The 27,990-nt window shown below is 43.7% G+C and overlaps 2 protein-coding genes across 3 annotated transcripts; both read left to right on the forward strand.

Annotated features, from left to right (window-relative positions):
• HEYL (hes related family bHLH transcription factor with YRPW motif like) lies at nt 1-10,117 on the forward strand. 2 transcript variants are annotated; one of them, XM_081203929.1, is made up of 5 exons: nt 1-196; nt 982-1,036; nt 2,844-2,927; nt 4,974-5,055; nt 6,282-10,117. In XM_081203929.1, exons 1-5 carry the CDS (start codon nt 87-89, stop codon nt 7,028-7,030), a joined length of 1,080 nt encoding a protein of 359 aa, XP_081060055.1. In that variant the 5' UTR covers nt 1-86; the 3' UTR covers nt 7,031-10,117. The 2 variants fall into 2 exon arrangements, with proteins under 2 accessions (XP_081060055.1, XP_081060056.1); XM_081203930.1 differs by lacking the exon at nt 982-1,036 and having other exon boundaries at nt 92-196.
• On the forward strand, nt 9,973-27,771 carry PABPC4 (poly(A) binding protein cytoplasmic 4). Its single transcript, XM_081203905.1, has 15 exons — nt 9,973-11,413; nt 14,403-14,596; nt 16,717-16,832; nt 17,287-17,426; nt 19,721-19,815; nt 20,363-20,500; nt 21,130-21,225; nt 22,148-22,420; nt 22,769-22,856; nt 23,415-23,534; nt 24,403-24,530; nt 25,758-25,851; nt 26,555-26,685; nt 26,796-26,894; nt 27,412-27,771. The coding sequence occupies exons 1-14, from the start codon at nt 11,221-11,223 to the stop codon at nt 26,880-26,882; spliced, it is 1,893 nt and encodes a 630-aa protein (XP_081060031.1). The 5' UTR covers nt 9,973-11,220; the 3' UTR covers nt 26,883-26,894; nt 27,412-27,771.
• The last annotated feature ends 219 nt before the right edge of the window (nt 27,772-27,990 follow it).

Here is a 27,990-nt window from a genome sequence, read left to right on the forward strand (position 1 = left end):
GAAAGGGAAGTGGTGGCCCGTGTCCTCCTGCCTGCTCCGGGCAGAGTAAGGAGAAGGATGTTTGTCCGCTGTTCAGGTGCCTCAGTATGAAGAGACGCTGCTGGGAGGAGGAAGAGGAGGGCCACGACTTGTCGGACACAGGCTTGGATCATGCACCCATTGTGGTGGGAAAAGAGGAGGAGGAAGAATGCAGCAGGTAAGGGGACGCTTCCATGGTGAGGATGCCAAATGAATGGAACTGCATCATTTGGAGGCAGGAGGTCTGGTACCACTGAATGGTCCAGGAGGGAAGCTGGTAGAGGGAAGCCACTAGAGGCAGCTTCAGAAACACTCTAACACAGAGCTGTTCATAGATTTTGCTTTCCTCGTGTTATAGGATTTTTTCCCTTATAATACTTGGCACTGATGGGAAACTTATTTGCATGAGTGTCTTTCATTTCCTGTTCCGGGGCAAATGGCGAGTATTGACTTCTGAACTCAGATGGGAGTACCAAGTTTTTTCATTTCAGCTTGTGTGAGATTCCTAATTTTCCTACCATTGAGCGGAAGATATATCCTCATGCAAGCTGATTTAGGGCCACACTCATGGCCTAGCAGCAGCTTCCAAGTCAGGGCTGTGCATCTTTTCATACCAAGTGGGCCGCAAGAGTACTTTGACAAACAACTTGCGGGCCCCACACTGAATTAAATTTCCACATCGTAAATTAAAGTTATGTAGTATATTTCATATTATTGAATATACACAATTAATACATTTAATTAAATATATGTAATTAAATACACAATATATTTAACTATTAAACAAATTTAATACACAAACAGATGTATACGCCTTCGTTAACAAAAAAGGCTGTGGGTTGGACTACACTGTTCTAAGCAGTATTTAAGGGCAGCCCAATACAATGCATGGAATCGTAGTCTAGTCAAAAAGTGCTAAAGCCACAACTGCTTCTCACTGGATCTGTTGATGTTGTTTCTCAGTTCGCCATCCCCCACAAGGATCTTTCATGTACAAGCAAGAAAGAAGCGGAGAGGGGTGAGTGCTGCATGATCTAAAACCTGATTTATTTTTATTTTATTTTTAGAATGGTTTTTATATGCAAAATAACTTTCATTCCCTTTTGTTAGCCCTCACAGCAACCAGTGGGGTAGGCGGCTATCATTTAGATTTTACATTGAGGAAATTGGCTGAAATATAATGACTTTCTAAAAAAACCTCCCAGGAGTCCACATATGGAGAAGGGGCTGTTGAATGGTTTCTTTACATGTAAAGGTTCATCACTGTTCCACCCAATGTATGTGTCTTTAAGGGGCCAGAGCAAGGGCCAGAGCAAACTAACGAGACCCAGCTTTACAGCTGTGAAACATAGCAGGTGCTGCTGAGTTGTATTTGATTAAGGCAGTGTTTCCCAACCTTTTTTGGGCAAAGGCACACTTGTTTGATGAAAAAAATCTCGAGGCACACCACCATTACAGCCCCGTGACGTCAGCGCGCAGCGTCACGCCGGGAGGGACGCACGAAAGTGTAAGTTTCAATTTTTTTCCCTCCCCCTTGCAGGGGAACCTCCAAGCTTTGGGGGTGGGGGGGAGGAGGCAGCAAAGCGAGGCAGGAAGGAGAGCGCGGCTTGGCTGGGTGAGCTTTGGCAGGGGCAGGGAATGAGAGCCGCGAGGCGGGCGCTGCGGACGGAGGCGCTGCCCGCCGAGCTCGCAGGCAGCCAGGCAGGCAGACGGCAAGAGCCCTGCGCTGGGCGGCCTCTCCTCGCTGCCGCCGCCCCGCCTCTCGCCGCCCGACTCGCCCGCCTCCCTCCAGGCAACATCTCGCGGCACACCAGGCAACATCTCGCGGCACACTAGTGTGCCGCGGAACAGTGGTTGGGAAACACTGGATTAAGGTGTGTCAGCATCTGGGTAGAGTATATAAGGAGCAGCACCTAGCTCTCCCATTACCCTGGGGGATGGGTTGGTGGTTGGGTCTGGTTTGTTGATGTATTTAGTTTAAATGGAGTTTTTGTTTTTCTTATTAAAACCTTCTTTAAGTTATTTTTGAGTCCCTTTTTAATGCATGGTCTCCCCAGCAAGCTCTCTGCAGCGCTACCATACTGCAAAAAGCCAACAGGGGCAATTCAAACCCAGGTCCCAAGACCATCCACTGTTTGATCAGAATTGCCAGACCTCAATATTTGTTTATGGTCCTCCATCCCCAGGACTTTACTGGAGTGGGGGAGTAAATTGCTGCCTCAGAGCTCTCTACATGGCCAGGCACCCTTTTCAGGCTCGCCTCCCACATCTTTGGAATGCCCTCTCTTGAGAACTTCAACTGGCTTCCTCACTTCAGTGTTTAAGTGGGCCCTAAGGATGATTGGCCAGAGTGATCTGATGCTGGCGGTTATTGTGCTGCTGTTCCACTAATTAATTATGTGACTACTGAATTGTTTCTACATTTCTGTTAACTGTCTTGGAATGGTTTGCCTTCAAAAGTGGCTTGCAAATAGTTGGGTGGTTACACACAAAGTTCTTCTGGGTTAAACATTAAACAGAGTGGATAAAGATTGATGATTTATTGATTTTTAATTTTAAAACATTTTTTATATTTTAAAGTGTTTGTATTTCTTTTTTTGAGTTTCAGCAACAGTGAATTTCTCTTTTAAAAAATGATGTAATTTTAAAATGAATTCTGAACTTAATGTAGACATCAAAAACTTAAGGCTTACTTAATGTCTACTCAAAAGTAAGTTCTCTGGACTTACTCCTGGGTTAGTGTCCAGAGGGTTCCAGCCTCTTCAATGAAGTGCATGGTGCAAATGAATGATGCAGAGTTGTCCTTTTCCATGATGCCCTTACAGATAATCGAGAAACGGCGCAGGGACCGCATTAACAGCAGCCTATCTGAACTACGGCGTTTGGTTCCCACTGCCTTTGAGAAGCAGGTAAGTGCATCTCCCTATCAAATCCCCCCCCCCCAAGTTATGACATCAGTCTCCTCCAGAATACATGTTCATTGAACATTTATTCTGATTTGCTTGCACACAGCTTATGTGGAGGTTAGACTATATCCGGTCTTCATTGAGCATTTGTTCTGATTGGTTTGCAGGGAGGTTATACAACAATGAGGATTCATGCTGCTTTCATTCTGATTTGCTTGTGTGGTGGTTATACATCTTCCCATTAAAGAATTGTCCACCGTACACTTTGCAGTGCATTTCCCCATTGCTTTTGGTATGGTCACATTAGTGGCTTAAGTTGTCCCCCTCCTGCTGCAGTTCAAGCTGCATTGGCATGACATTGTGTAGTTCAGAGAGGGGGGGTGTCTTCAACCCAATGTGCACGACCTTTTTGGTTGCATTCATTAAGCTTTCATCTGTGTATGGATGTTCAGTCCATTCATAGGCAATGGCAGTCTCAAATATTCACACCATTCCTAAGTACAAAGTGATGATCATATACGTTTTCTTATTGGATTGAAGCTGCTTTGAGAGAGAGAAAATGCATCAAACAGTGGTATTTGTTGATAAACTAAATGTTTCTTTTGGATTCTGGCTAATGTTGTGGGAATGTGGTTTCAAAGCTTAGCAGTGGGAGCCCAAGGGATATGGGCAGAGTATGGGGGTGCCAAGTTGAATAAAATATTGAGGAGGCTCAGTTAAGTCCCACCCCACATAACTGATCACAAGATGTGGTACATGCACACTATTTGAATGGCTCTTAATGGCAGAGTAAGTGGCAGTGTGAACATAACTACAGTATTGGTATTCCCGAACAGCAGTAAATCCTCTTTTTAGAAAATAGAAAGAAAGAAATGAAGATAGCCATTGTGGTGTAGTGGTTAGAGTGGTTAGACTAGGACCTTAGAGAGACCTGGATTCAAATCCCCACTTGGCCATCATAAAGCTCATTGGGTGATTGTGGGCCGGTAGCCTAACCTTACAGGATTCTTGGGGGATAAAACAGAGAGGGAGAGAGTCAAAATTGCCACCTTGAGCTGCTCGGAGAACAAGGTGGGATATAAATGCATTAAATATATATATAACTTGCACTAGGGCAGTGATGGCCAAACTTGGCCCTCTAGCTGTTTTGGGACTACAACTCCCATCATCCCTAGCTAACAGGACCAGTGGTCAGGGATGATGGGAATTGTAGTCCCAAAACAGCTGCAGGGCCAAGTTTGGCCATCACTGCACTAGGGCAATAGCACACTTTAATCCACTTAAGTTGTGCACCTCATGCCATGCCCCACTCCCCCCCCCCCCGCCATATGTGGTTCCCTGACACTACCCTTAGATTCTCCTCAACTACCCTGGATCACATGACCACCTGAGCTGGCTTTCTGATGGGTATTTCTATCAACTCCCTTTATTTCTGCTGCCATCACAGATACCAAGTATCTGAATATTTCTCACCTCTAGCGTTGCCCAGTAAAGAGACATGTGTGTATGAAGCTATAATTTATTTTTTAAAAGTATAATCAATGGCTTTATGATCACTCAGTATATATAAATGTATGTTCAGTTTTTGGTTACTTAGGCTCATATAATACAATAAGGAATAACAATGCTGACCCTCTATCAAACTAACCCAGCCATCATCCAGATACCTCCACCTCTCATACCAGCTAACAGCTGTAAACTCCCAGCTGCCAGGCACACATTTTGGAACTCCCTTTCAAGCCCTTATCCCATCACCTCTCACTTCCAATATTCCAAGCATGCTCTTTCCCCTCCCAACCAAACACATCTAATTCATCTAATATGCTTACCTACATAAATCTCACATATTAATTTTACCTTAATTACTCTGCTATACATATATGCACACAATATTATTTATGTATAACCCCAGCAAATCCCAAGGCACATCTAAATTTCTGGTATGTGCATGGATCCCTCCGCATAGTACTAGTGCTCTGGAAGCAGCCACTATCACACATTACAATCTGTGTTCATATAATAGGAGTCCTCTTTTTTTCCAATGAACAGGGCTCTTCCAAAATGGAGAAAGCAGAGATCTTGCAGATGACGGTAGATCACTTAAAAATGCTTCATGCCATTGGAGACACAGGTAAAAAAAAACAAACTGACTCTGCTCAAGTCTTTGCCATCCATGTTATGTTATTGCCATCCCATGTATGGAGACTAGTCAGATGCTGCTGCTGCAATTAGCAGTGCCAGCCCTACCATTAGGCAAAGCAGTGCAGCTGTCTCAGGTGGCAGAAGCTGGAGGGTGGCGGCAGCAGAAGCAGCTCTCCTCCCTCTTGCCATTCTGTCTAAACTTCTCCAACGATCTTTCGATCATAGGGTACAAGTAACTCCACGTGGGTATATCACATACATAAAAAAAGGTTCTTGGTATGAGCTTTCGTGTGCATGCACACTTCTTCAGATACATTTCGTGTGCATGCACCCGAAAGCTCATACCAAGAACTAACTTAGTTGGTCTTTAAGGTGCTACTGGAAGGATTTTTTTTTATTTTGACTATGGCAGACCAACACGGCTACCTATCTGTAATAAAAAAAGGAGATAAAGCATGTAAAAACCCAGAGCATGTATTGGGCCTCGTAGCAAATATCCAACTCCAGTTTTTGGGGCTTTGGGGTCCCCTATCTTTGGCCTTGCAGGAAGATGAGGCAAGCAGCATAGTAATAGCATGGATGATGTTCTGGCTATCTCCTGACATAAAATAAAATGTTCCTTTAAAGCCAGTTCTGGGCATGTCTGGGAGTACTTTGCTCCTTGTCTGGGTGTGTGGGTGTGCATTTGCTGCTCTGCCTCAGGGGTCACAAAATGTCTTCAGTCAACCATAGAAGTTAGCATGTAGAGCTATGCTTTGTGTAAATGGCTCCCCAGCACTAATCTCACTCTATTGTGGTCTGAGGTCAAACTAGACGTGACCCCAATAAGCAATTGCCTGAACAGATTTACAGAGTGTGTGTGGCAAAGGGTTAAAGTCCCCCTGCACCTCCATCCTGCTGTAGCCAGAATCCTGATTGTACTGGGAGACCTGCTGCTCCATCTGCCTGGTCCTCTTTTTCAACATTTAATCAGATAATGGTTGCTAACTGCACAGATGATGCCACATTGCGTTTGACTCTGCCAGTCCATTTCAAGTGGCATCTCCTGACAGAAAGTACCTTCAGGAGGCAACATATGTGCCTTAAACTCTCTTGCAAAGTGCATTAGCCGGCCAGGATTGCACTCCAAATCCCATTTCAGAGGGCATCAAAGTCATGTGTGTCCTGCTGAGGGAAGTAATGGCGGCGTATCTGTTTTTATTTTTAAAACACTAGATGCTCGAGTGCTGGCAGTCGATTACAGGACGATCGGTTTTCGTGAATGCTTTACAGAAGTAGTGAGATACCTGGGCACCGTCAAGGAGCAAAGTGGCACTGATTCTATCCAGCTACGCCTCCTCTCCCACCTGAACAACTATGTGGCTGAAATGGAAACTCCTCCTAGAGCAACATCCTTCCTCTCGCCCTTCCAGTCCTGGCCTTGGTGGCTTTTCCATAAATCTCTAGCTCCTTCTTCCCCCCAAGTCCATCTCCTCAGGAGGGAAGACAACCCTGGCTTGGCTGTCCTGGCTGCTTCGTCAGGAATCTATCTGGGCCCCATGCTGGGAGGAAAACCTATTTGCCAAAATCCAAATTCTCTCACATCAGTCTGCTCTAACACCTTGTTTAGTAGAACTTCATCATCCCAACAGAGTAAGCATCGCCCACTGATGACAACAGCCACCCCCAGTAGTGCATCCAGTGAGAGGCCGAGGGAGGCAGCGGCCCTCAGGAGCAGCCAGTTTGCAGCCCTTCTCTTCTCTTCATCCTCCTCCTCTTTGGCTCACAGTCCAGCAGCACCAGTTTACATGCCTCCACCACGTCCAGTTCTGAACGCTTCTGCTCAAGAACCAGGAATCAAAAACGGGAAAGCTGCTAGGCTCTGCCATTCCTGGACTATGGACCTTTGTGATCCTCCCCCCACCCCCAGAGAGAGAGAGATTTTCAGCAGCCTTCTCTTGAATAAAATCAAAAAGGGAAGCTGAACTCAACCCTCAGTCCTGCTTTTTGCATACATTAGAAGAACCTTTCCTGGCAATTTGTTGATTATAGACACAGTCTATACAGTGGTACCTCGGGTTAAGAACTTAATTTGTTCTGGAGGTCTGTTCTTAACCTGAAACTGTTCTTAACCTGAGGTTCCACTTTAGCTATTGGGGGCTGCCGCTGCGCCGCCACCGCACAATTTCTGTTCTTATCCTGAAGCAAAGTTCTTAACCCGAGGTACTATTTCTGGGTTAGCAGAGTCTGTAACCTGAAGCATCTGTAACCTGAAGCGTCTGTAACCCGAGGTACCACTATATAAGGAAAATGCTCTTTCCTCCTGACTACCATGCCTTCATTGCCACTGGGACTGGGAGTGCTCTCTGGGCCATATGCATGCAAGTGTCAAGAGGACAGGAACATAGAGTGGGTAGTGCCTGGACAATCTGCACTGTTTCAGCTTTATAAACCCTTTTCCTTTTTCATGCTTGTTAGAGGCTGAGCATGCTGTTGTGGCACCGTAATAGCAAAAAGTCACCATCTGCTGCTGTACTTCCAGTAAAAAATAATACTTTTGCTTGGTTCAGCTGATGTACTTCCCTCTAATTTTTTGGAGCAACACATACACAGGGAGAGGGAGGAAATGGTGTTCACTGCTTTCATAGCTCCCCTTCTGCATCTTCTCCCTCATCAGCAGCGGTGGGCAAACGTTTTCAGCCCTGAGATCACTTTGGGACACCTTTCAAGGGCATGGTGGGTGGGTCCAGAGGCAAAAGTGGGTGGAGCAATGAAAGTAAATTTTACCTTTGTACAGTATGCTAGTTTCTACACATACTCGCACCCCTTCTTTCACCTCTATACTGGTAAGCAAAAGGCATTATCAGGGTTAAGGCAGCTCCTACAATTGCCTGCGATGAGCTTGCTTCGTGGAGTGCTATTATGTCGAAGGGGAGGCTTCCTCTCTGCAGGCCTCCTACCCATTGGACCAGGAGGCTGGCTGGCTGCTGCTTTGACTGGGATCTTGGAGCCTCCTTTGCTGCCTGGCTGGCAAATGGGTGCCCCTTACTGGGCTGCTGCATGACTGTGCAAGGAACTTGAGATGTTCTCTATAAGGGGTCACCCAGAAAGTTCTGGCTACAGGTGGTTCTTTTGTCACCCTCCCCTATTCTTAACTGGGGAGGTTGTGTTAGGGGAAAGGCACTCCTCTGCCTGGCATCTTGGTGTGTGTTGAAGGAGTGTTCACTGGGCAAGGCAACATCATAGGCATCCTTTGTTGCTGCTGTGATTTCATTGGCACCACCTTTGCATAGGTGATATCCAGAACATCACTGGGGCGTGACATTGTGTTTGGGGGATGTTGCCCTGCTGGGGATGCTGTGGGAATGGCTGTCAATGCTGCTCTGTCTGTTCTTGGGGGGGCAGAGGGAGCTGCTACATCTCAAGTCTAGGTCAATCTTGTCTACACAGACTGACAGTGGGCCCACTGAGCCATGGCTTCCACTCGCACAGGCTATACTTTGTTTCCTGCTTTCCCATTGTAACTTAACAGGATGATCCCAGCTACATTATGCCTAAGTGTGATATGCACAGTGGAATCACAGGATCGTTTTGGCTCTTCAAAAAATGTATGGAGCCTACGATTTGTCTCCTGCTGGCAAAGCCATGAAAGGCCTGGAAATGTTGGAGATTAAAATGAGGTTGAGCTCCTCAAGATGACCCATTTATTCAGCATTTATCCTGATTTGCTTACACAAAGCCTATACAGAGGTTAGATTATGTCCAGACTTCACTGAGCATTTGTTCTGATTTGTTTGATGGGAGGTTATACAACAATGAGCATTTATTTTGAATTTATCCTGATTTATGGGATACTTCCTGTTAATCATTTGCCCAACTCATATTTATCCGTGTATTTCCGTCCTTTTCCTAACCCCTGACCTTTGCTTTGGTGGGTTATTTGTACTAAGCCAACAGAGCAGTTTAATCCACTTTAATTGTGCTAACCTGAATTTCTGATATGTGCTTGAGTCTCTCCCACAAAATACTGACAGCTTCTATTTCAATACAATAAACACAACAGATAAGAACAAATGCATTATGTCATCAGCTGCTTCAGGAAAAAATCTAGTCCTGAAATCTTTGGATAGAAAGTGGGTTATAAATATTCTGAGCAGCAATAATATTGAGATTAGTAGCACACAATTCTCCCCTCCTTGCTTGCCCCTCCCCCTGTCCTTTCAATGCCAAATCATGGACCATGTTTTTCTGACAGAAGGATGCATATGAATGAGGAGTGGGGTGTTTGAGTGAGAGTGAGATTAATATATGAGGAGAGAGAGGTACACCACACATCAAATTACACCACTTCCCCCAAAGAATCCTGGAGACTGTATTTCACCTCTCACAAAGCTACAATACCCAAACTACAGTTCCCAGAATTCTTTGCGGGGAAGTAACGGGCTTTAAATGTGTACTGGATGTGCATCTGTCGCAACACCATACATTTCATGCTGCACCCCGCACTCAGCCACCTGGGAACGGTAGTTTCCCCCTCACAGAGCTACCATTTTCAGCATCCTTAAGGAACTACGTGATTTCAGGGGGAAGCCTCCCGGCGCCTTGGCGCGACGAGTGTGAGGGAGAAACGGGCGTGAGGAGAGAGCCTGAAAAGCAGCGGCGCCGCCGCAGCCGCCTCCTCCTCCGGCCAGGCGGTGGCGCTGCAGCTGGCGGTGGCCCCTCCGTCCCGCTCCGTGTTCCGCTCTTCCTTCCCCGCTTTCCTTGTCGCTGAGGCGGCCCAGAAGCCCTCGCGGCGGCGGCGCCGGCAACACGAGCAGCAGCGTCGCCCTCGGCCGGCGGCCCGCCTCGGCGCGGCCTATAAAGGGTCCTGGTCGGCCAGCGCTGCCCCCTCTCTGCTCGCAGCCTCCGAGGAGGGAAGAGGAAGGGAGGGGGGCGCGGGGAAAAAACCCTAAAAAGAAAAAAAAGCCTTAAAAACAGCAAAAGAAAAAAAAAACCAAAGGAAAAAATTGATTATAACAAACAGGAATAAGGAGGAGGGTAATTAATTTAATAATAATAATATAATTAAGCAATTGTTAATTGCGCGGGGGCCACTTTTGGCTGACGCTTCTGTGCCTGTCTGTCTGTCTGTCTTTGCCTCTAATAACCCCCAAATCTGCCTCGTGATTTTTCTTCCCCCCTCAATCGTGTGGTGTGTCTTTTCCCCCTCAACACCCCCTCCGTATTTATTCCTATTTATTTTCACCTCGCCTCTAATCTCCTTGCCCCACCTTCCGCCACCCTAGAATCGCTTTCCCCCACCCGGCCCGCCCAGAGTGGGTCGGAACCCCGTTTCTTTTCTTCCCCCGTTCACCTTCCTTGAAGCCAGAGCCCAGGTTTGCCTTGCCGCCTCCCCAGTTCATTGCCGCCCCCGCGCCTCGTCTTGCCGCCGGCGCCCCACTTTCCGCGCACTTTCTCTTCTCCTACCACTACCCTTCGTTTTCCCTCTTAATGACTGCAGGTCTCTCGCTTCGTCTTGATCTGCTTGGCCTTCTGTACTGTTTTCCTGCCCTTTAAAAGTTTTTTTTAAAAAGAACTAAAGCCATACCAGGCCTTGGTAGATACATATTGTTGTCTTTTTAAACCAGATTTTATCTGTGTTGCAAAGTAGTCTTATAGGGGCAACAGCTGTTAGTTATTAATTTAAAATGGCACAGGGTTATTGACCCCTGCTCCTAAAAAGTTACCCTTTTAATATCTGGAAGACAGGGAAATAAGTTAATCCAGAAGTATTAAACTACAAATTTAAAATACAATCCACAATTGCTCATTTTGCAAGGGAAAGATATACGGGTTTTTTAAAAGGCAGAATTGGAAATTTCATTTTAAAAAATACATTTAAACAGCTTTTTGAAACATTTCAGGTCCCTTAATTTAGTTTTCTGTACAAATTTCCACCCAGATCTGATTCAGTTCTCTTATCAAGTCAAATATTAGTTATATTTTTGAAATTTGCACTGCATTTTTCTCTTATAGCTGCTTTCCCTTATTTTCCAATACTTTCTAGCATTTCTTCAGCCTTTCCTCTTAGCTCTGACCCCATTCCTCTAAAAGCTAGTGAAGTTTTAAAAAAATATATATTAAAAAATACTTTTTAAAAAAGTTTAACATAAGCATCTGGGCCTCTGAGTGAAAGATGAACACAGCTGCTAGTAGCTACCCAATGGCATCTCTGTATGTGGGTGACCTGCACCCTGACGTCACAGAAGCCATGCTGTATGAGAAGTTCAGTCCTGCAGGTCCTGTGCTCTCCATCCGTGTCTGCAGAGACATGATAACCCGTCGCTCCCTAGGATATGCATATGTTAACTTTCAGCAACCAGCTGATGGTAAGTACAGTATGGGGCAAATCAAGATTATTTATTATGGTATCCCAAAGTTTGCACTCTGCACACACCACTTGCTTCTCACCATTTCCTTCCAGCCACGTGGTCTCCCAGAAACAAGCACTGGCTGAAACTAGAGTTGTCTGAGCATTGCAGTCTACAGGGGAAGGAACTAAAGGAGCCTGCAGTTAGGCAAATGGGCCCAACAGTTGTAGGAAGTTGAGAATAAAAAGCAGTTGGAAGAGCTGCAGTACCCTAATGACTGATTTACGGAGTTTTGGTGAGAGAGCATATTGGCTACCCTGGATGAATACTGTGTGAGAGAAGCAGCCCTAATGTAATTATTTCATGTAAGTTCACTGAGGAGCTTTATGCATTGTAAAGCTGGATATAAATCAAATAGATTAATACATGGGTACATCACCTGGAATTCTATTTTGTGGAAGCTCAACTTGAATATGATGGAGGTTTGCAGAGAAAATGAAAAGCATTTTTCAGTAAATGTTTCAGAAGGCTGCCAGTCTATCTGCCACAGTGCTGTATAAATATGACTTCGAGCATGGGGGAATGTTTATTTTACAGCAACATCTCAAAGCCCATGGTCACATGCTGCTAGGGAACCTCTGCAGGGCAAGGGGTCCAGCATATTTACAGTGCAACAAGTGCTGTGGTGGAACCTCTTGTTGCATGCCTACTTCCAAATGTTCATCCCCTCTCAGCTGCAAGTGGTGTATTCTAAGGGTTGCTGTGCTTGCCAACACATGTCTTTGGAGCACCTCTTCTTGCTATAAATAAACGCTGCCAAATTTGACTAGCTGGGATGAGGTGCCACTTGAAATGGAATTCTTTTGGTTAAAGCAACACAACTGAATCTTCCCTTTCAACTAAAATCATAGTGCCTCCCCCTCCCCCCCCCTTCGGCAAATGATTGACAGTAAGGGAATAGAATGAGGGTAGGAGTCCTTGAAAATGTCAGCCATGGCTCACTCTTGGATAGTGTTCATGTCTTGCTCAGTAGGTGCTTTCAGTACCACCTGCCTGGTAACGTGACCTGGAGTGTTGGTGGAAGCAAGCCGCCCCTTAAGCACTACTCGTGACAACCCTGGTCTGCATCATGCTATGATGCAATGGACAACTTGAAACACAACTCTAGGCAACAACAGCAGGTGGTCAGCCAGTGAGGGTTAATTTTAAGGGTTCTGTGTAGTATTTTGCGCATACTACACAAAATGAGAACTACTTTTGGTAAAAGGGGAAACTTACTTTGGGAAGGCGCTGAAATGAATTGATGGCAAAAAAGACAGCATTGCCTCCCCCTTGAGATGCAGACAGTTTAATATTAATAAGGACATGCATTTTGAGGTATAGTCAAGAATGATGAGTGATTCATTAAATTAGCTAACTTTTTCCACTCAGTCTCCCTATATTTAGAATATCCTATATCAGGGAAAAGAAGCCACAGGTGTTTAGTACAGTTTGGCCAGGCAGCTTTCTAATTTTGTAGGTGAGGTCTTGGTAAAGAAGGCATATGATTAGCTTTGTAAAGAGTACTTCTGTGGACATATGTGAAATCTTAAGCCTGTATTCATTCATTCTCTCTCCTGATTTCTGCTGCCCGTGCTCCCCCCTGCTTTACCCGGGCTCTTTTTTGTCAGGTGAGGCAGCCAGGAAAGCCCTGCATGGGTTCCTCCCCCACCCCCAGTTGGGACAGTTTTGCCTGTTAGAGGCAAATAGGTGGGTAGCATATCAGGTAGCACATTCTCATTCTAGCCTCAGGCTTGCCTGCTCTCTCCTTCCTGCTACTCACTTGGCGTGCAACTGAGTCCCAAGCCTCTGAATTTTATGAACAGGATCCTGGTGTGTATATGTCATCATCCTTTTAATATGCTACTCAGTACAGAAATAGAATCCTGAAGGAGGATTAGTGTGAGTTAAGGGAGAGTCTACATTGCTGAAGCTTTAGAATATGCTTAGAATATGTTTAGAATATACTTAGTTCGAGTAGGACTTCTCTGATTCTGTATTGGCATAGGGTGAACATACATAATAATGCCTGAATGGCGAATAAAGCAGTGATGCTGAAGTACACATGGTAATACCAACTTGGTTCCAAGTCTTTTGTTGCTGTTTATAAAAAAACCCTGGCACTGGCAAGTTTTGGATATGCACCAAGCATGTTTCCTGCCTGTCTCACCTGGTTAGGGAAAATCTTTCCATCAGTATGCTTGCTACTACATACACTAGGTGCAGTATTTGCACTGTGCTCCTGGACCTGTCCATATTATTGCTGATGTACTGAATTACCTGGGACGCGGGTGGCACCGTAGTCTAAACCACTGAGCCTTGGGCTTGCTGATCAAAAGGTCGGTGGTTCGAATCCCTGCAACGGGGTGAGCTCCCGTTGCTCAGTCCCAGCTCCTGCCAACCTAGCAGTTCAAAAGCATGCCCAAAAGTGCAAGTAGATTAGTAAGTACTGCTCCGGTGGGAAAGTAAACGGCGTTTCGTGTCCTGCTCTGGCGTCGGTGTTCCGTTGCGTCAGAAGCAGCTTAGTCGTGCTGGCCACATGACCCGGAAAAACTTCGGAGCGGACAAACGCCAGCTCCCTCGGCCTGTAAAGCGAAATGAGCGCTGCAACCCCAGAGTCGTTCGCAACTGGACTTAACTGTCAGGGGTCCCTTTATCTTTACTGAATTACCTGCAGAGGTCATAGTCAGTATTGGCGATAGTCAGATGTTGAGTATTGCATAGATGTGCATGTACATAAACACACCTTTCCACCCCTTCTCTCAGTCTTCAGGTGGTTTGCTGCTTAGTTGAAGGAAATATTTTATTTATTTAAAACACAAATTATCAAAAAAAAGGTTGCCTAAATGTGTGATGTGGGTAGAGAATGAATGTCCATAAGGTTGACATTATTTAGAGACACCGGCTTGTGAAGGATTGCTTCCCTTTTTCTCAAAGGACAGTCTTTTTATTGCTTCTCATCCTACAGCTGAGCGAGCCCTGGACACCATGAACTTTGATGTGATCAAAGGGAAACCCATCCGCATCATGTGGTCTCAGCGTGATCCTTCCTTGAGGAAATCAGGTGTAGGGAATGTCTTTATTAAGAACCTGGACAAATCCATAGACAACAAGGCACTTTATGATACTTTCTCGGCTTTTGGGAATATACTTTCTTGCAAGGTGAGACTTTTTATCTTCCCAGGATTCCAGGAAAATCTACTTATATGTATTTAAACATATGAGGTGGTTTGGGTCTTAAATGCATGTAAAATGGAATAGGATTTTTTTGTGTGTAAGTTAAGTTGCAATATGGAAATCTAGTAAAAAGATCGCTTAAATGATCTGGAGACAAGAAGTTCTTGCCAGGTGTTCTAACTGCATTTCCTTTCCTTTCCTTTCCTTGATTGGAAACTTTGCTTAGACATTGAACAACAGCTCTTGTGATTTCATTCACAATATTGGTGCAAAAAAGTGTTTTTTACACAATTTTGGTGCAAAAAAACTCAGGTTTTTTGAAGCTCAGTTCAGGTGAAGAGAAGTGAGCAAACGTATTGCCTAGAATGTTGTTTTTGTTTGAAACATTGCAAATTTTGGACAAAATGGACTGTTTTAAGAAGTGGCAGAGAGATATCTCTAGATTTGTCTGGCAGGGCAAGAAGCCTAGAATAAAATTTAAAATACTAACAGATGTAAAGGAAAGAGGTGGATTTGCCCTGCCAGACCTTAAACTCTATTATGAATCAGCAGCTTTTTGCTGGTTGAAAGAATGGCTACTTCTGGAAAACGCAGACATTTTGGATTTAGAAGGTTTTAATAATGTATTTGGATGGCATGCATACTTGTGGTATGATAAGGTCAAAGCACATAAAGCATTTAAAAACCATATTGTCAGGAAAGCATTGTTTAATGTTTGGATAAGATATAAGGACCTATTGGAAAATAAAACCCCAAGGTGGCTGTCACCAATGGAAGCGAAGGCTCAGAAAAAGCTCAATATGGAGGTCAAATGGCCGAAATATTGGGAAATTTTGGAACAAGAGGGAGATAGACTGAAATTGCAGAGTTTTGAGAAATTAAAAAACAAAGTGCGAGACTGGCTTCATTATTATCAGATAATGGAGGCATACAATTTAGACAAGAAAATTGGCTTCCAGGTGGAAAAATCAAAATTAGAAACAGAACTGTTAGAACCCAAAACTAAGATTTTGTCAAAGATGTATAACTTGCTGTTGAAATGAAATACACAGGATGAAACGGTGAAATCTGCTATGATTAAATGGGCACAAGATGTTGGACATAACATAATGATGGCTGACTGGGAACAGTTATGGACCACAGGTATGAAGTTTATGGCATGCAATGCCTTAAGAGAGAATATTATGAAAATGATATACAGGTGGTACATGACCCCAGTCAAGCTTGCAAAAATCTATCATTTGCCCGATAATAAATGTTGGAAATGTAAAGAAACTGAAGGTACATTCTTTCACCTTTGGTGGACGTGCCCAAGGATTAAGGCTTTCTGGGAGATGATTTATAATGAAATGAAAAGGGTGTTTAAATATACCTTTCTGAAGAAACCAGAGGCCTTTCTCCTGGGCATGGTCGGCCAAATGGTGTCAAAGAAGGACAGAACTTTCTTTATGTATGCCACAACAGCAGCAAGAATACTTATTGCAAAATATTGGAAGACACAAGATCTACCCACTCTGGAAGAATGGCAGATGAAGGTGATGGACTACATGGAATTGGCGGAAATGACTGGCAGAATCCGAGACCAGGGTGAAGAGTCGGTGGAAGAAGATTGGAAGAAATTTAAAGACTATTTACAGAAATATTGTAAAATTAATGAATGTTAGAATGATGTTAGAATGAAATTAAGTGGTTCTAGCAGCAATGTCATAAAGGTGTATGAAAAAATGGCCGGTTAATAGGTGAGAATCTAAAGCTATAAAATATTAGGTTAAAGGACTAAGAGGGAAAGGAATTGCTGAAGTAACCAATTGAACTGGAATACAAAAAAGGGAGGTGAGAGGAGGTCAGGGAAGCAAGGAAATGAAATGTAAGATACGGAAGGATTAATTTGTTTTTAAGTGTTTTTTCTAACTTTTTTCCCTATATTTTGTATTTTGTGTGTCCCCCCCCTATATTTTCCCTTGTCTCTTTTATTTTTAACTATGTAATTTTTTGTTTCTGAAATTTTAATAAATATCATTTAAAAAAGAAAGAAAGAGAAGTGAGCAACCCAACACCTTGGGGTGCTGGTACATGCTATTCAGTTCTGCCCAATTGCCTTGCAGGTGGTGTGTGACGAGAATGGCTCTAAGGGCTATGCCTTTGTGCACTTTGAGACACAGGACGCTGCGGACCGGGCCATTGAGAAGATGAATGGCATGCTGCTGAACGACCGCAAAGTGTGAGTGTCTCGGCCAGAAGCAGCGGCAGCCACCGCATGAGCCGTGATGCATCTCAGTATTAACCCACAAGGCTGCTGGTTCTCCTGGCCCAGCTTTGGCCTGCTGCCTCTCTACTCCAGGGCTGGTGAGTTTCCCTGCCCGAGCCACAGCCTACTCCCCCTGGCGTAGGGGCCTGCCCCTCACTTTCTGCCTCCCTGCTGCTGGGCTTAGTTGACTCCCTTCTGGTTTGCCCTGTTGAGTAGCACTGGGTGGGTGTTTTTGTGCTGCTGCTTCCATATCAGGACTGGATTTTTCCGCTTGGTTGTTTACCCTATTTATTTCTGCCCTTCTCACACCTACCTGCTGCCTGTTTTTTTTTTTTTTTTTTTTTGGTTAGTTTTTGTTTTAACCTTTCTTTTCTGTTGTTGGCAGGGGAGCGTTTTTCATCTTAGCTTTTCTCTTTTCCCCATCCAGATTTGTTGGGAGATTTAAATCCCGTAAAGAGCGTGAGGCAGAATTGGGAGCCAAAGCAAAGGAGTTCACCAACGTCTACATTAAAAACTTTGGGGATGACATGGATGACGAACGGCTGAAGGAGCTTTTCGGCAAATACGGTAAATATTCCAGCAGCAAGTTGTTAACATTTTTAAAAAAATAATATTTATTACTTTTCCAACCATTTAAACACTACAAAAAAAGAACAATACAATACAAAAACACTACACAACACCAACACATCAAATTAACAAAACAGAACAAAAACACTTTAAAACACCTCAAACATTTTCAATATCTTATCTTTCATTCACTTATTTCAACGACCTCCTCACACCTCCCTTTTTGTATTCCACTTCTGTTAATTATTTCAGCAATTCCTTTCCATCTTCCTCTGTTTTCTATCCTATAATTATCTTAACACATTCTAGCCTTATTTTTTCCTTTAATATTCTATTAATCTATTTATACTTAATTCCTTATAACATTTCTACTAAAGCCATATAACTTCATTCCAACATTCTTCTAACATTCATTGATTTTACAATATTTCTGTAAATAGTCTTTAAACTTTTTCCAGTCTTCCGCCGGCTCTTCTCCCTGGTCTCGGATTTTGCCAGTCATTTCCGCCAATTCCATATAATCCATCAAGTTCATCTGACATTATCCAACACTTCAGTGTTTTCAAGAAGCAGCTATTCTCTCAGCCAGCAAAAAGCAGCTGGTTCACAACAAAGCTTAAGGTCTGGCGGGGCAAATCCACCTCCTTCTTTGGCATCAGTCAATATCTTAAATTTTACTCGAGGCTTCTTGCCCTGCCAAACAAATCTGGAAACATCCCTCTGCCACCTCCTGAAACAATCCATCCCATCCAAAACTTGCAATATTTGAAACAAAAGCAACATCCGCGGCAACACAGCAACACTCATCCCCACCACAGCAACAATGACAACTTCAAATTTGTCCATATTTCCAAATCCCCTTTCACTTCAATCCAACGTCCTTCACAGTTATCCTTAAATAGATTCACATTTTGGCAGTCACACTAACCCCCAAATACCTCTCTTTCTCAACCAATGTTAGTCCTGTCTCCTCCTGAAACTCTGTCAAGCTTTCCTTTTCCAATTCAGGTAGGGCTCTGATCCTCAAATTCGTCTGTTTTACTTAAAGTTCAGTCATAACAAGCGTCAACTTATGTTCATCAAGTTGCCTCTGTAGGGCTGGAACTCTCTCCAGTTGTGTTGCTTTACATTCAGCAGCAACGGCTTTCTCCCTGGCTTCATCCGCAGTTTGCCGTATCAAAGTAGATTCCTGTATCAATTTCTGGATGGTTTCTGTATTGGTATTCGCCTTTTGTCCCAGATTATTTATACTTTCTGCAATTAAGTCGATTTTAATATTTACAGCATCCACTTTCGCATTTATCACGTCTGTTTTCTTATGAAGCTGTTCCAGCGAATCGTTTATCTTCACTAATGCAACTGCTAAGGCCTCTTCTGTCGACATTCCTCTTGGTTTTGAGTGTAACACTTAAAAGATTCAAGGTCAATCCCAGAGTCTTACAGTTTTTTTATCTTGCAGCTGGAAATTCCCCTAGCCCAGCTCTTGTAAAGCAACCAGTTTCAAAAAGTTGTTAACATTCTGAAGCCATCGTAGCTGGTACCATTTTGTTGACTCGTTTTTGAACTTATCATCTAGGCTCTTGGGTGCTGTGCACGTGAAGCATCCTCGCATAAGGACAGTCAAGAGTTTGGTTTCAGGAAGTCACAGTGATCCCTTACGGCTAAGCCAAAGGCTGAAAGAGCTGAAAAGATGCCAACAAAGCATCCTTGAGTGCAGGGGGCCATTCTTCCTACCTTCTTCATTGCTGTTGCCTTTAAGCTATCTGAACTTGAAGGGTGTTAGATATGCTGAACTGATAGTTTTAAAAATATGTATATATAGTTTGTCATCATATTATAATGCTTCATTAACTGAGCTTTTATGTAATACATTGTTTATGACTTCACCTTTTAGCATTTACAACCCCCCCCCCCAATTTTAAACTCTTTGGTTATTATCCATGTACTCACTGGAGCAAATTAATATAGAGAGGATTGAGAACTTATTTTTCAGCACTTGGTGTTCTTTCTGAGAGCAAAATTGTTTAAATTCTTATGCGTGAGATTATCTAATAGTTCCTGGCAATAAAATATAATAAAGGGAAAAGGAAAGAAAGATTGCAAAGCAGAATAAAATAGGGTGTTTCTCCTAGGAGATATTGTAAACATTGGGTCTCATCCTGGCAAATTTGAAGCATCAGTGTTGACTTGGTGTAGGGAATAATCCTTAAGCTACAGGTTTTCATTTTGAAAGCTCTTCCTTGAAATTTTGCTGTAAGCTACCTTTGCTAACTCTCTTCTTCTGGTAATAGGTAAGACTCTCAGTGTTAAAGTCATGACAGATCCCACTGGGAAGTCGAAAGGCTTTGGTTTTGTGAGCTTTGAGAAGCACGAAGAAGCCAACAAGGTATATGGGTTACAGAATATGCATTTCCTCCTTCTGGATTGGAACACAGGCATTCAGCAAATGTTTATGGGTGGCACCCAAACACAGAGCCAGTCTTATGCCTTGGAACTGTTTTCCACTATCTGTCAGCTGTTTTCCTGCAACCACAAAACAAGGTGGTTTGGGACTTTAAAGGGTTTTATTTATGGTTAAAATGTGGTGGTTCTGCAATTATTTTTAGGGGTGGCACATGAAAAAATAGGAGCCCGCTTTAGATTGGGGGCTTGGATGGACCTTGCCCTTTGCTTTCAGCCCAAAGGGTAGCCTCACTCTGGTTTGTTTCATGTAGCTTTGCATGTTCCCCGTTGACTGATGGGGAAATCAACGCATGGCTATCCCTTTTTAATTTTTGGCAGAACTGGAAGATGTCTGCCACTACTGAGTGGATGAAGCCTGCCAAATTTCAGATGGGGTTGTTAGTCCAGGAGAAGAAATAGGAGTGCTAATAAGAGTGTTTGTAACCAGTTCAGCATCTTAGAGACATTTACTCTTTTGAAATCCCTTACAGGCAGTGGAAGAAATGAATGGAAAAGATATCAATGGTAAAATGGTGTTTGTGGGCAGGGCACAGAAGAAAGTGGAGCGCCAGGCAGAGCTGAAAAGGAAATTTGAGCAGCTAAAACAAGAGAGAATCAGCCGGTATCAGGTAAAAGGAATATGCTCATGATTTTATTAGGTTTCTAACATTGCACATTTGTGGAATGGAACCGTTATGGTGTGATTTGTCTTAGATTGCCATCTGGACTCTGTTCTCCTTGTACATTCTCTGTTGTGTCAAATAAGATGGACACTGTCAAATTAAACAGTGACACTTAGTGGGATTGGCCACCTGTGAAGGTTTTGGTTCCATGAGTAGCGGTTATCAGCTGAAGGTCCTGTTTGAGTAAGTTCAATAATTGGATGGTAGTAACAATACGTGGGTTGTGTGTAGCATAGAAGAAAGTCAAATCCAGGGAAGGGGGCTGATGTGAGTTGCATCTGAATCTTTCCCGCTCCTTGCTGTGAGGTGCAGGCCCGGGGACATGTGATGCTAAAGCAACACAGAGGAAATCCAGGCAAGTTTATGTTCTCTTACAAAAGACTTGCCTCTACAACTCTGTAACATTTCAGTTTTTGGAGGGTTTTTTTGCCTTCAGCAGGTGATGGAACGTTATTTGTTTGTAAAGATCAATCAGTACGTATTGGCTTTGCTTGTAGTTTACTGCTTGTAAAGATGAATTGTTGTCCCCTTCTGCATTGTTACTGTGGCATGCCAATTTCTTCTCTCTGTTTTAGGGAGTTAACTTATATATTAAGAACCTGGATGATACAATTGATGATGAGAAGCTGAGGAAGGAATTCTCTCCTTTTGGGTCTATCACAAGTGCCAAGGTAAAGACTGGATGGAATTTAACAGACACAGAGTAAGACTTCATAACTGAAAGTCCCTCAGAAGTAGGAACTGTTGAGGAATCTGCCTAAGGGTGCAATCCTAAATATATTTAGTTAAGACCTGCTGAACTCAGTGGGACTTAATTTCAGGAACCTGCTTTGGATGCATCTTGTCCATAAAACAAACTTGGTTTGTGCTATGTGTTGAAACCTCTGGGGGCAAGAGGATAGTGAAATTACCTGCACCTTTGCCTCTGATGATTGTATGATTCATGCTGCTGTTGTTGTGAGAGGGCTGCACCTGAATCTTTCCCAGGCCTGGCAGAATATGTGTAGGCCTGGGGACACATGGTGCTAAAGCAATGCAAAGCAAATCCAGACAAGTCACTTCTCTCTTTGTTGAGGGCTTGTCTCTACATCTTTGCAACATTGGGCTTATGCAGGGCAGTTTCCTGGGTTAAGTTCAGCAGTGCTGTGCAAGTCACATGATGAGGCATAGGGGTACCTCAGGTTCTGCCATTTGGGTGTTAAAGCCTGCAGTTGTCCTGTGGTGGTTTTCATCTGCACTGTTAATTAGCAAGTGATAGATCAGGGATAAAGTTATCATCCATGTGTGAACTAAGGGCAGGGAGAGGGCTGGCTGGGGTTACTGAGCAAGCCTGCTTCCAAAGTGCTATTCTTATATGTCCTGTTTGTGGTTACAAACTTATCCCTGGCAGAAAGCCAGTGGGCAGAACCGTTTGCAGAGTGCTGTTGCATGAATTCTCTTAACAATGGGACTCCTCTAACACTGCCATCTTGAGGTGTTTCCCCACCCACCCATGGCAGTGTTCCTCCAGCTTAGGCAACGTGACACAGCATCAGTGCAGAAAGCATGAGTCTTTCTTTCCCTGAGTTGCTTTTAAAAACTACCTTTGTTTAGGTGATGCTGGAAGACGGGCGAAGCAAAGGGTTTGGCTTTGTCTGCTTTTCCTCTCCGGAAGAAGCCACCAAAGCTGTAACGGAAATGAATGGGCGCATTGTGGGCTCCAAACCACTATATGTTGCATTGGCACAGAGAAAGGAGGAGCGGAAAGCCCACCTCACCAACCAATACATGCAGCGCATTGCTGGGATGAGAGCCCTGCCTGCCAATGCCATCATCAATCAGTTCCAGCCAGCTGCAGGAGGGTATTTCATGCCAGCTGTGCCCCAGGTAAGTCCCAGCAAAAATGGGTTGTGTCTCTTCAAGGATTATACCTACTCTGTCCAAAATACTAGCTTTGATACATGATTTGTCTACGGCATCTTAAACTACCTGAAATAAGCAAAACTATCACCTTTTAAAATTTGTAGGTTCTTGGTCACTGGAGAATGAAGCATACAGGATGTTTCCCCCCACTTTTCCTGTGAATTGGGGGTTGGAACATATGAACAAGGTCATTTAAACCTGCTTAAGAACCATTTATCAAGTTGCTTTGAGACTTTTTCTTTTGTCTAAAGCAACTGATAAATGTTAATAGTAATTTTGCAATGTGACTGCATGCCCTGCTCTGCTTTTCAGGCTCAGAACAGACCCACTTACTATGCACCTAATCAGATGACTCAGATGAGGCCTAACCCACGCTGGCAGCAAGGAGGGAGACCTCAAGGTGAGCATGAAGGAGCCACTTGGACCTTGGAGGCAGAGGCAGGAAACCTTCACCCCCCCTCTCTCTCAAGGGCCACATTTACCCTTGGCCAACTCTGGGAGGTCACATTTCGGTGGTGGGTTAGTGTGGCCATTCCACATTCTCACATGTGCAGACATCACATGTATACAGGAAAAGTAGCTGTCCTGTGCAGATCAGATGAGGAAATGAAGTAGGGAGGGGGCAGTTTGCATCCCCATCAGGCTGCTGAATCCACCCACCCTGTGCGCCCCTACAGCCAAAAATAGTCTTGTGTGACAGGGGGAAGAAACATTTGCTTGGGGCAGCCTTATCAGGTCCCTGAGCCAGGAGTTGACCATCCTTGTAAAGGCAGTCATCTCCTTTTTTGATCTACCAGGATATGGTAGCCTGGCAGAAACTGTGTGTCACAAATGTCTAATCCCTGTGGTTGTCCTTGCCACAATTTAGTTCAGTTGTATTGCCCTACTGTGATTGACCAGTAGCTTTGTGCTCTCTGTCTCTCTGCCTCCCCCCCCCCCCAAAAAAAAACCACTCTAGGCTTCCAAGGAATGCCAAACACTATGCGCCAGTCTGGACCAAGACCAGCCCTACGCCACCTGGCTCCAGCGAGCAATGCTCAAGCCTCACGTGGCATGCCTGGTGCAACCCAAAGGGTTGGTAAGTGACTGGACTTGCAGGGTTTCCTACTGGTTTATAGAAGCTGATTCGGGATGTGGATAGAAGGTAGATCATTCTGTTTTCTGGTGTGTGCAAAGAGTAGTGGGGTTCTGCTGACCATTCCTTCCGAGGGCACCTGATAGTGTTGCATGACACTTGACAGTCAGTAAGGTAGCTGGGTCTGTCTATAGACATTTTGGTAGCAGAGAATTTTAGTCCTTGCACTTAGTACAGTACTATTATTGATCATTAATTTTGTAACCTGCCCTTCATTCCCAAAGGAACCCAGGGTAACAAACACTTAAAAGGCAAATCTTATTAGAATTGACAGATAATAGCCCCAATTTCAAATAAACTTTCTTAACAGGACTAGGATTGGGGACACCAGGCTCAAATTCCACACTCAGCTGCCAGTCCCAGACCTAACTTGCATGTCACATTAAAGTTAAGCCATAGTTTTAAAAATCTGCATGTTAATGCGACTGAGCAGCATGCACCAGCAAATCGTGAACAGTGAGCTACAAACAAACCTTGGTTACCCTTTCTCGTTTGGAGGAAACAAGCCATGAGCCCAGGTTCAGACAGCGTGACAGCTGGACTGTAGCTCGTTTTGTCAGCAGCAGGGGAGCAGCAGCACAGGAACGTGTGAGAAGCATGCATTAGCACACTGCTCATTCCTGTTAAGCTGTAGCTTGCTTTACAATCTGGTCTAATGTGATCTCCAAACAGTTTATTTATGAAGATAAAGTGATGGTAGTGGGGCTATGTTGTCTTGAGCTTTTGAGAGGGATATGTGATACTGTTGACTTTTTTTAAAAAAAACCCTTCTGATTCTCTATTTTGTACCTCTTTTTTAAAAACACCCCAGGGGTTCCTGCCACAGCTCCAAATTTAGCGCCTCGACCACCTGTAGCTGCGCAAGCTCCAAGGGCTGTTCCGCCATACAAATATGCCTCCAGTGTCCGCAGCCCCCACCCAGCTGTACAGCCTTTGCAGGTAACACAAGAGGCTTCGCCTGGAAACATCAGTGTTAGACGGCAGGGAATATCTGTGTTCTGGTTTTTCCTCTATAGAGCTCAGGAAAATCATGGTCAGATCTTTCAGTCTCAGGCTGAAACCGTGTCTGTGTTCCTATCATGCTGGTTCAGACCTGCTTTTCTTAAATTTAATGCGGCAGATTGTTTTCTCCTCTTTGTTTGCAATGCAGCATGATTCTGAATCTCAACCAAATCTGTGGTCAGCGGGCAGTTTAGTAAGCATTCTGTATGTAAGCAACTGTTTCTGTTATGACATAAAAAAATGGTATATAATTCAGACACTTTGCCATAAACATGTATAGTCTGGGCAGAAATCAACAGTCCAGCTTTGTGCAGGGTAACTGAGTTAACCTAAAGAAACTTCTTCAGGTGCTTGCTTCACTAGCTTCAAGTCCGTATTTAGCATAATAGGACAGGGTGAATAAAACAATAAAGTGAAGTTACCTTGGGATTGTTGGTGTGGGCAGACTACTGCCAACATATTACACCAAAGCTTAAAAGCTTGCAGTCGCTGTCCCATGTGGTTGTGGGACAAAGTCAAGGTTCTGAATTTACAAGGCCATTAATATGTTGGGTCTAGGATATTTTAAGGACTGCCTGATTCCTGCCTCATCACAGAGTTATTTAGGGGAGTCTCTGTTAGTGGTTCTTGATGGCTCAGATGCATGGCTTGTATCCACCAGAAGCCATTATGCAGTACTGTGGCCCTTCCAGCTGAGATTAGGCAGGCCCTTCTCCACTTGCCCTGTTGAACTTCAGGCATTTGACAAAGACCTATTCCATCAGGCATTTTATGGAAGCTCTGTTTTCCCAGCAGCCCCTTCCTGCTGTTTTATTAAAGAACCTTGCTGATAAGATTCAGACATTTCCTCTTACATCCCCAGTTTCAAAGTTTGAGGATTTTGAGATTATGTAGTTCCATTCCCTTTAACAAGTTCTTTCCAAAACTAAGAGTTCTTGTAAGAATGATATACTACTGTTGTGAACATTTTAGTTAAGATATGACTTCTAAAAAGAGAACCTTTGGCATATAATTCTTTGATAAGTTTATTGTTTTAAAATAAACAAAGAACCGATTCCCTTTTCACTTCTTTCTGTGTTGTTTTATTTATTAAATTTATATACCGCCCTTCATCTGTAGATCTCAGGGGTGTTCACAACATAAACGTTTTCTTCTCTTTTACAGGCCCCTCAGCCTGCTGTTCATGTGCAAGGACAAGAGCCTTTAACTGCATCTATGCTAGCTGCTGCCCCTCCCCAGGAGCAAAAACAGATGCTGGGTAAGCCAATCCTTTCTGTCCCTCTGAGATTTGGGGCACAAGTGCCACAGGCAAAATCTTGTAAAAGCAAGTTTCTTTACAATATGTTAAGCACATGTGTACAGAAGTGACAGGGTACATAATAGCTTAATATCTTACTTCTCAGATTGTAAATGATTGTACTGGAAAGCTATTGATTCCAGTTTGGTGGGGTGGTGGGCAACTCCCATTTAGAGCTTTTCCTGGGAAGCTTCATAGAGGACCAACAGAGTCTTGTGTGTTGATATCCCATGGCACTTAATATTATGATTTAGGAAGATACCTGCTTTCTGTGTTGATCTCCAGTCACTATCCCTTTGACGCAGTTGATTATATTTCTATGCTGCTTATGTGTATTATGTTACATGACACCTGTGGCATCAACTCCCTACTGAAGGTTCCTTGGGTTGGTTGGAGGTGGGGCAGCACAGGTGAAATGAAGTCTCTCACCCTTCACAGTTCTTCCTCTGGAAACAGCACCCTTATGAAGGGAGGGTGGGACAGGGCAGGTGGAAAAAGCCATTACATGCTGGCCAACACAGTGTCTCTCACCCATCATCTAGCTGACTGGGTGGTACAGAAAATACCTTCAGACTCAAGGATTTCTTCCCCCCACATTGCCCTGGCTGTGTGAGCCTGAAGTTGACACCCTTCCTCTTGACTGGCTTAACTTTTGCTTCCCTAGGAGAACGTTTGTTCCCGCTCATCCAAGCTATGCATCTCAGCCTTGCAGGAAAGATCACAGGAATGCTGCTAGAGATTGACAATTCAGAGTTGCTGCACATGCTAGAATCCCCAGAATCCCTCCGTTCAAAGGTAATGGTTCTCTCCATTCTCTTTACTCTGCCGCATACATTCAAGGAGGAGTATCCTTCTTTTTGCTTTCTTGGGTGAGTGATAGTGAACCTGGTTTCTTCCTGCCCCAGGTGGAGGAGGCTGTGGCAGTGCTGCAAGCTCACCAAGCCAAGAAAGAAGCTGCCCAGAAAGTGGGCATAGTTGCTGCTACCTCGTAACTAGGGAGGCTGGTAAGTATTCCAGCTGGCCTGGTTCTTCCCTTTGCTCACAGCTGTCACTTGCCTTTGAGAGCGGATATGGAGAAGCTGTGGATCTTTCTGTCTTGTATGTGCCAAAAAGCTGCATCAAGAAAGCAAGTATGGTTTGGTTCTAGGCTTACCCGATAAGGATAACTTGTCTTCTGTTTGCAAAAATGAATGTTAAAATTGTCCCAGGTTCCATGGGCTATCATTATATCCTTTAAAAGACCAAAACGTTTGCATAAAGATTCAATTGATAATCTCAAGAAATTACTTAAAATCAGTAGAGAATTTAACTTTAACAGAATTCAGGGTTGATTTCTCCTCCCCTCAACCTGTACTTCACCTTGATCCATAATTGTTTTGCAAAGTAACCCTAAAATGTCTATGTTCTTCTCAAAACCTGTGAGGTGCAACAACATACAGAATTACACTGTCTGAAGAGTGGGTAACTAGGAAGAAATTGAGGAACTAATTCAGCATTACAGCATTCTTTCTCTCTTTATAGGTTGTAGAAAGCCAAATGAGCCCCCTGAAGAAACCACCTGAAGCTGTTTAGAAAATAACATTATACTGCACATTTCAATATCATGCAACATAATACATTGCCAGTGTGTAAAAAAAGTTAATATGCCTTATTTGCAAAAATAAAAATTAAAGAAAAATCCTCTACTGCTTTTGGTTTCCAAGATTTAAATATGCAAGTTTTCCTTCTTGAAGCCAGGGTTGCAGCTACCCGGTCTTCCCATGAGCAGGCACTTACATTTTTCTGACTGAACATTTTCATTTGTGGTTCTTGGTTTTGATCAAACAATCTTGTTTGCAAAGTCTGGAAAGTGTTATCAATAAAATAATTAAAATATTTCAAGTAATTGCCCGAGTCTTCTTCAAGCCTCCTGATAATGTGGCCTCCAGGTTTCAAATTATTCTGAGTGCAAACCCCTTTAAGGTAGGAACCCCAGTGAAAGCTGGGTTGAAATGAAGGAATTATATACAAACACTATTGAGGGTGAATTCCTTTTGCTTCCCCTTATTTTCATGCTGCCACACAGCACCAACTTGACTGACATTAGCATTCTATTTTCAA

Source organism: Podarcis bocagei, assembly GCF_964188305.1.
Source record: "Podarcis bocagei genome assembly, chromosome: 7".
Lineage (NCBI taxonomy): Eukaryota > Metazoa > Chordata > Lepidosauria > Squamata > Lacertidae > Podarcis > Podarcis bocagei.

Excerpts from the sequence above, each read along its gene's own strand:
- PABPC4 (XM_081203905.1), top strand. The coding sequence starts at position 11,221 with ATGAACACAGCTGCTAGTAGCTACCCAATGGCATCTCTGTATGTGGGT. Across the intron at positions 14,597-16,716 it reads GGAATATACTTTCTTGCAAG|GTGGTGTGTGACGAGAATGG; the intron begins GTGAGACTTTTT and ends ATTGCCTTGCAG. Across the intron at positions 20,501-21,129 it reads AGAGAATCAGCCGGTATCAG|GGAGTTAACTTATATATTAA; the intron begins GTAAAAGGAATA and ends TCTCTGTTTTAG.
- HEYL (XM_081203929.1), top strand. The coding sequence starts at position 87 with ATGAAGAGACGCTGCTGGGAGGAGGAAGAGGAGGGCCACGACTTGTCG. Across the intron at positions 2,928-4,973 it reads CCACTGCCTTTGAGAAGCAG|GGCTCTTCCAAAATGGAGAA; the intron begins GTAAGTGCATCT and ends TCCAATGAACAG. Across the intron at positions 5,056-6,281 it reads TCATGCCATTGGAGACACAG|ATGCTCGAGTGCTGGCAGTC; the intron begins GTAAAAAAAAAC and ends TTAAAACACTAG.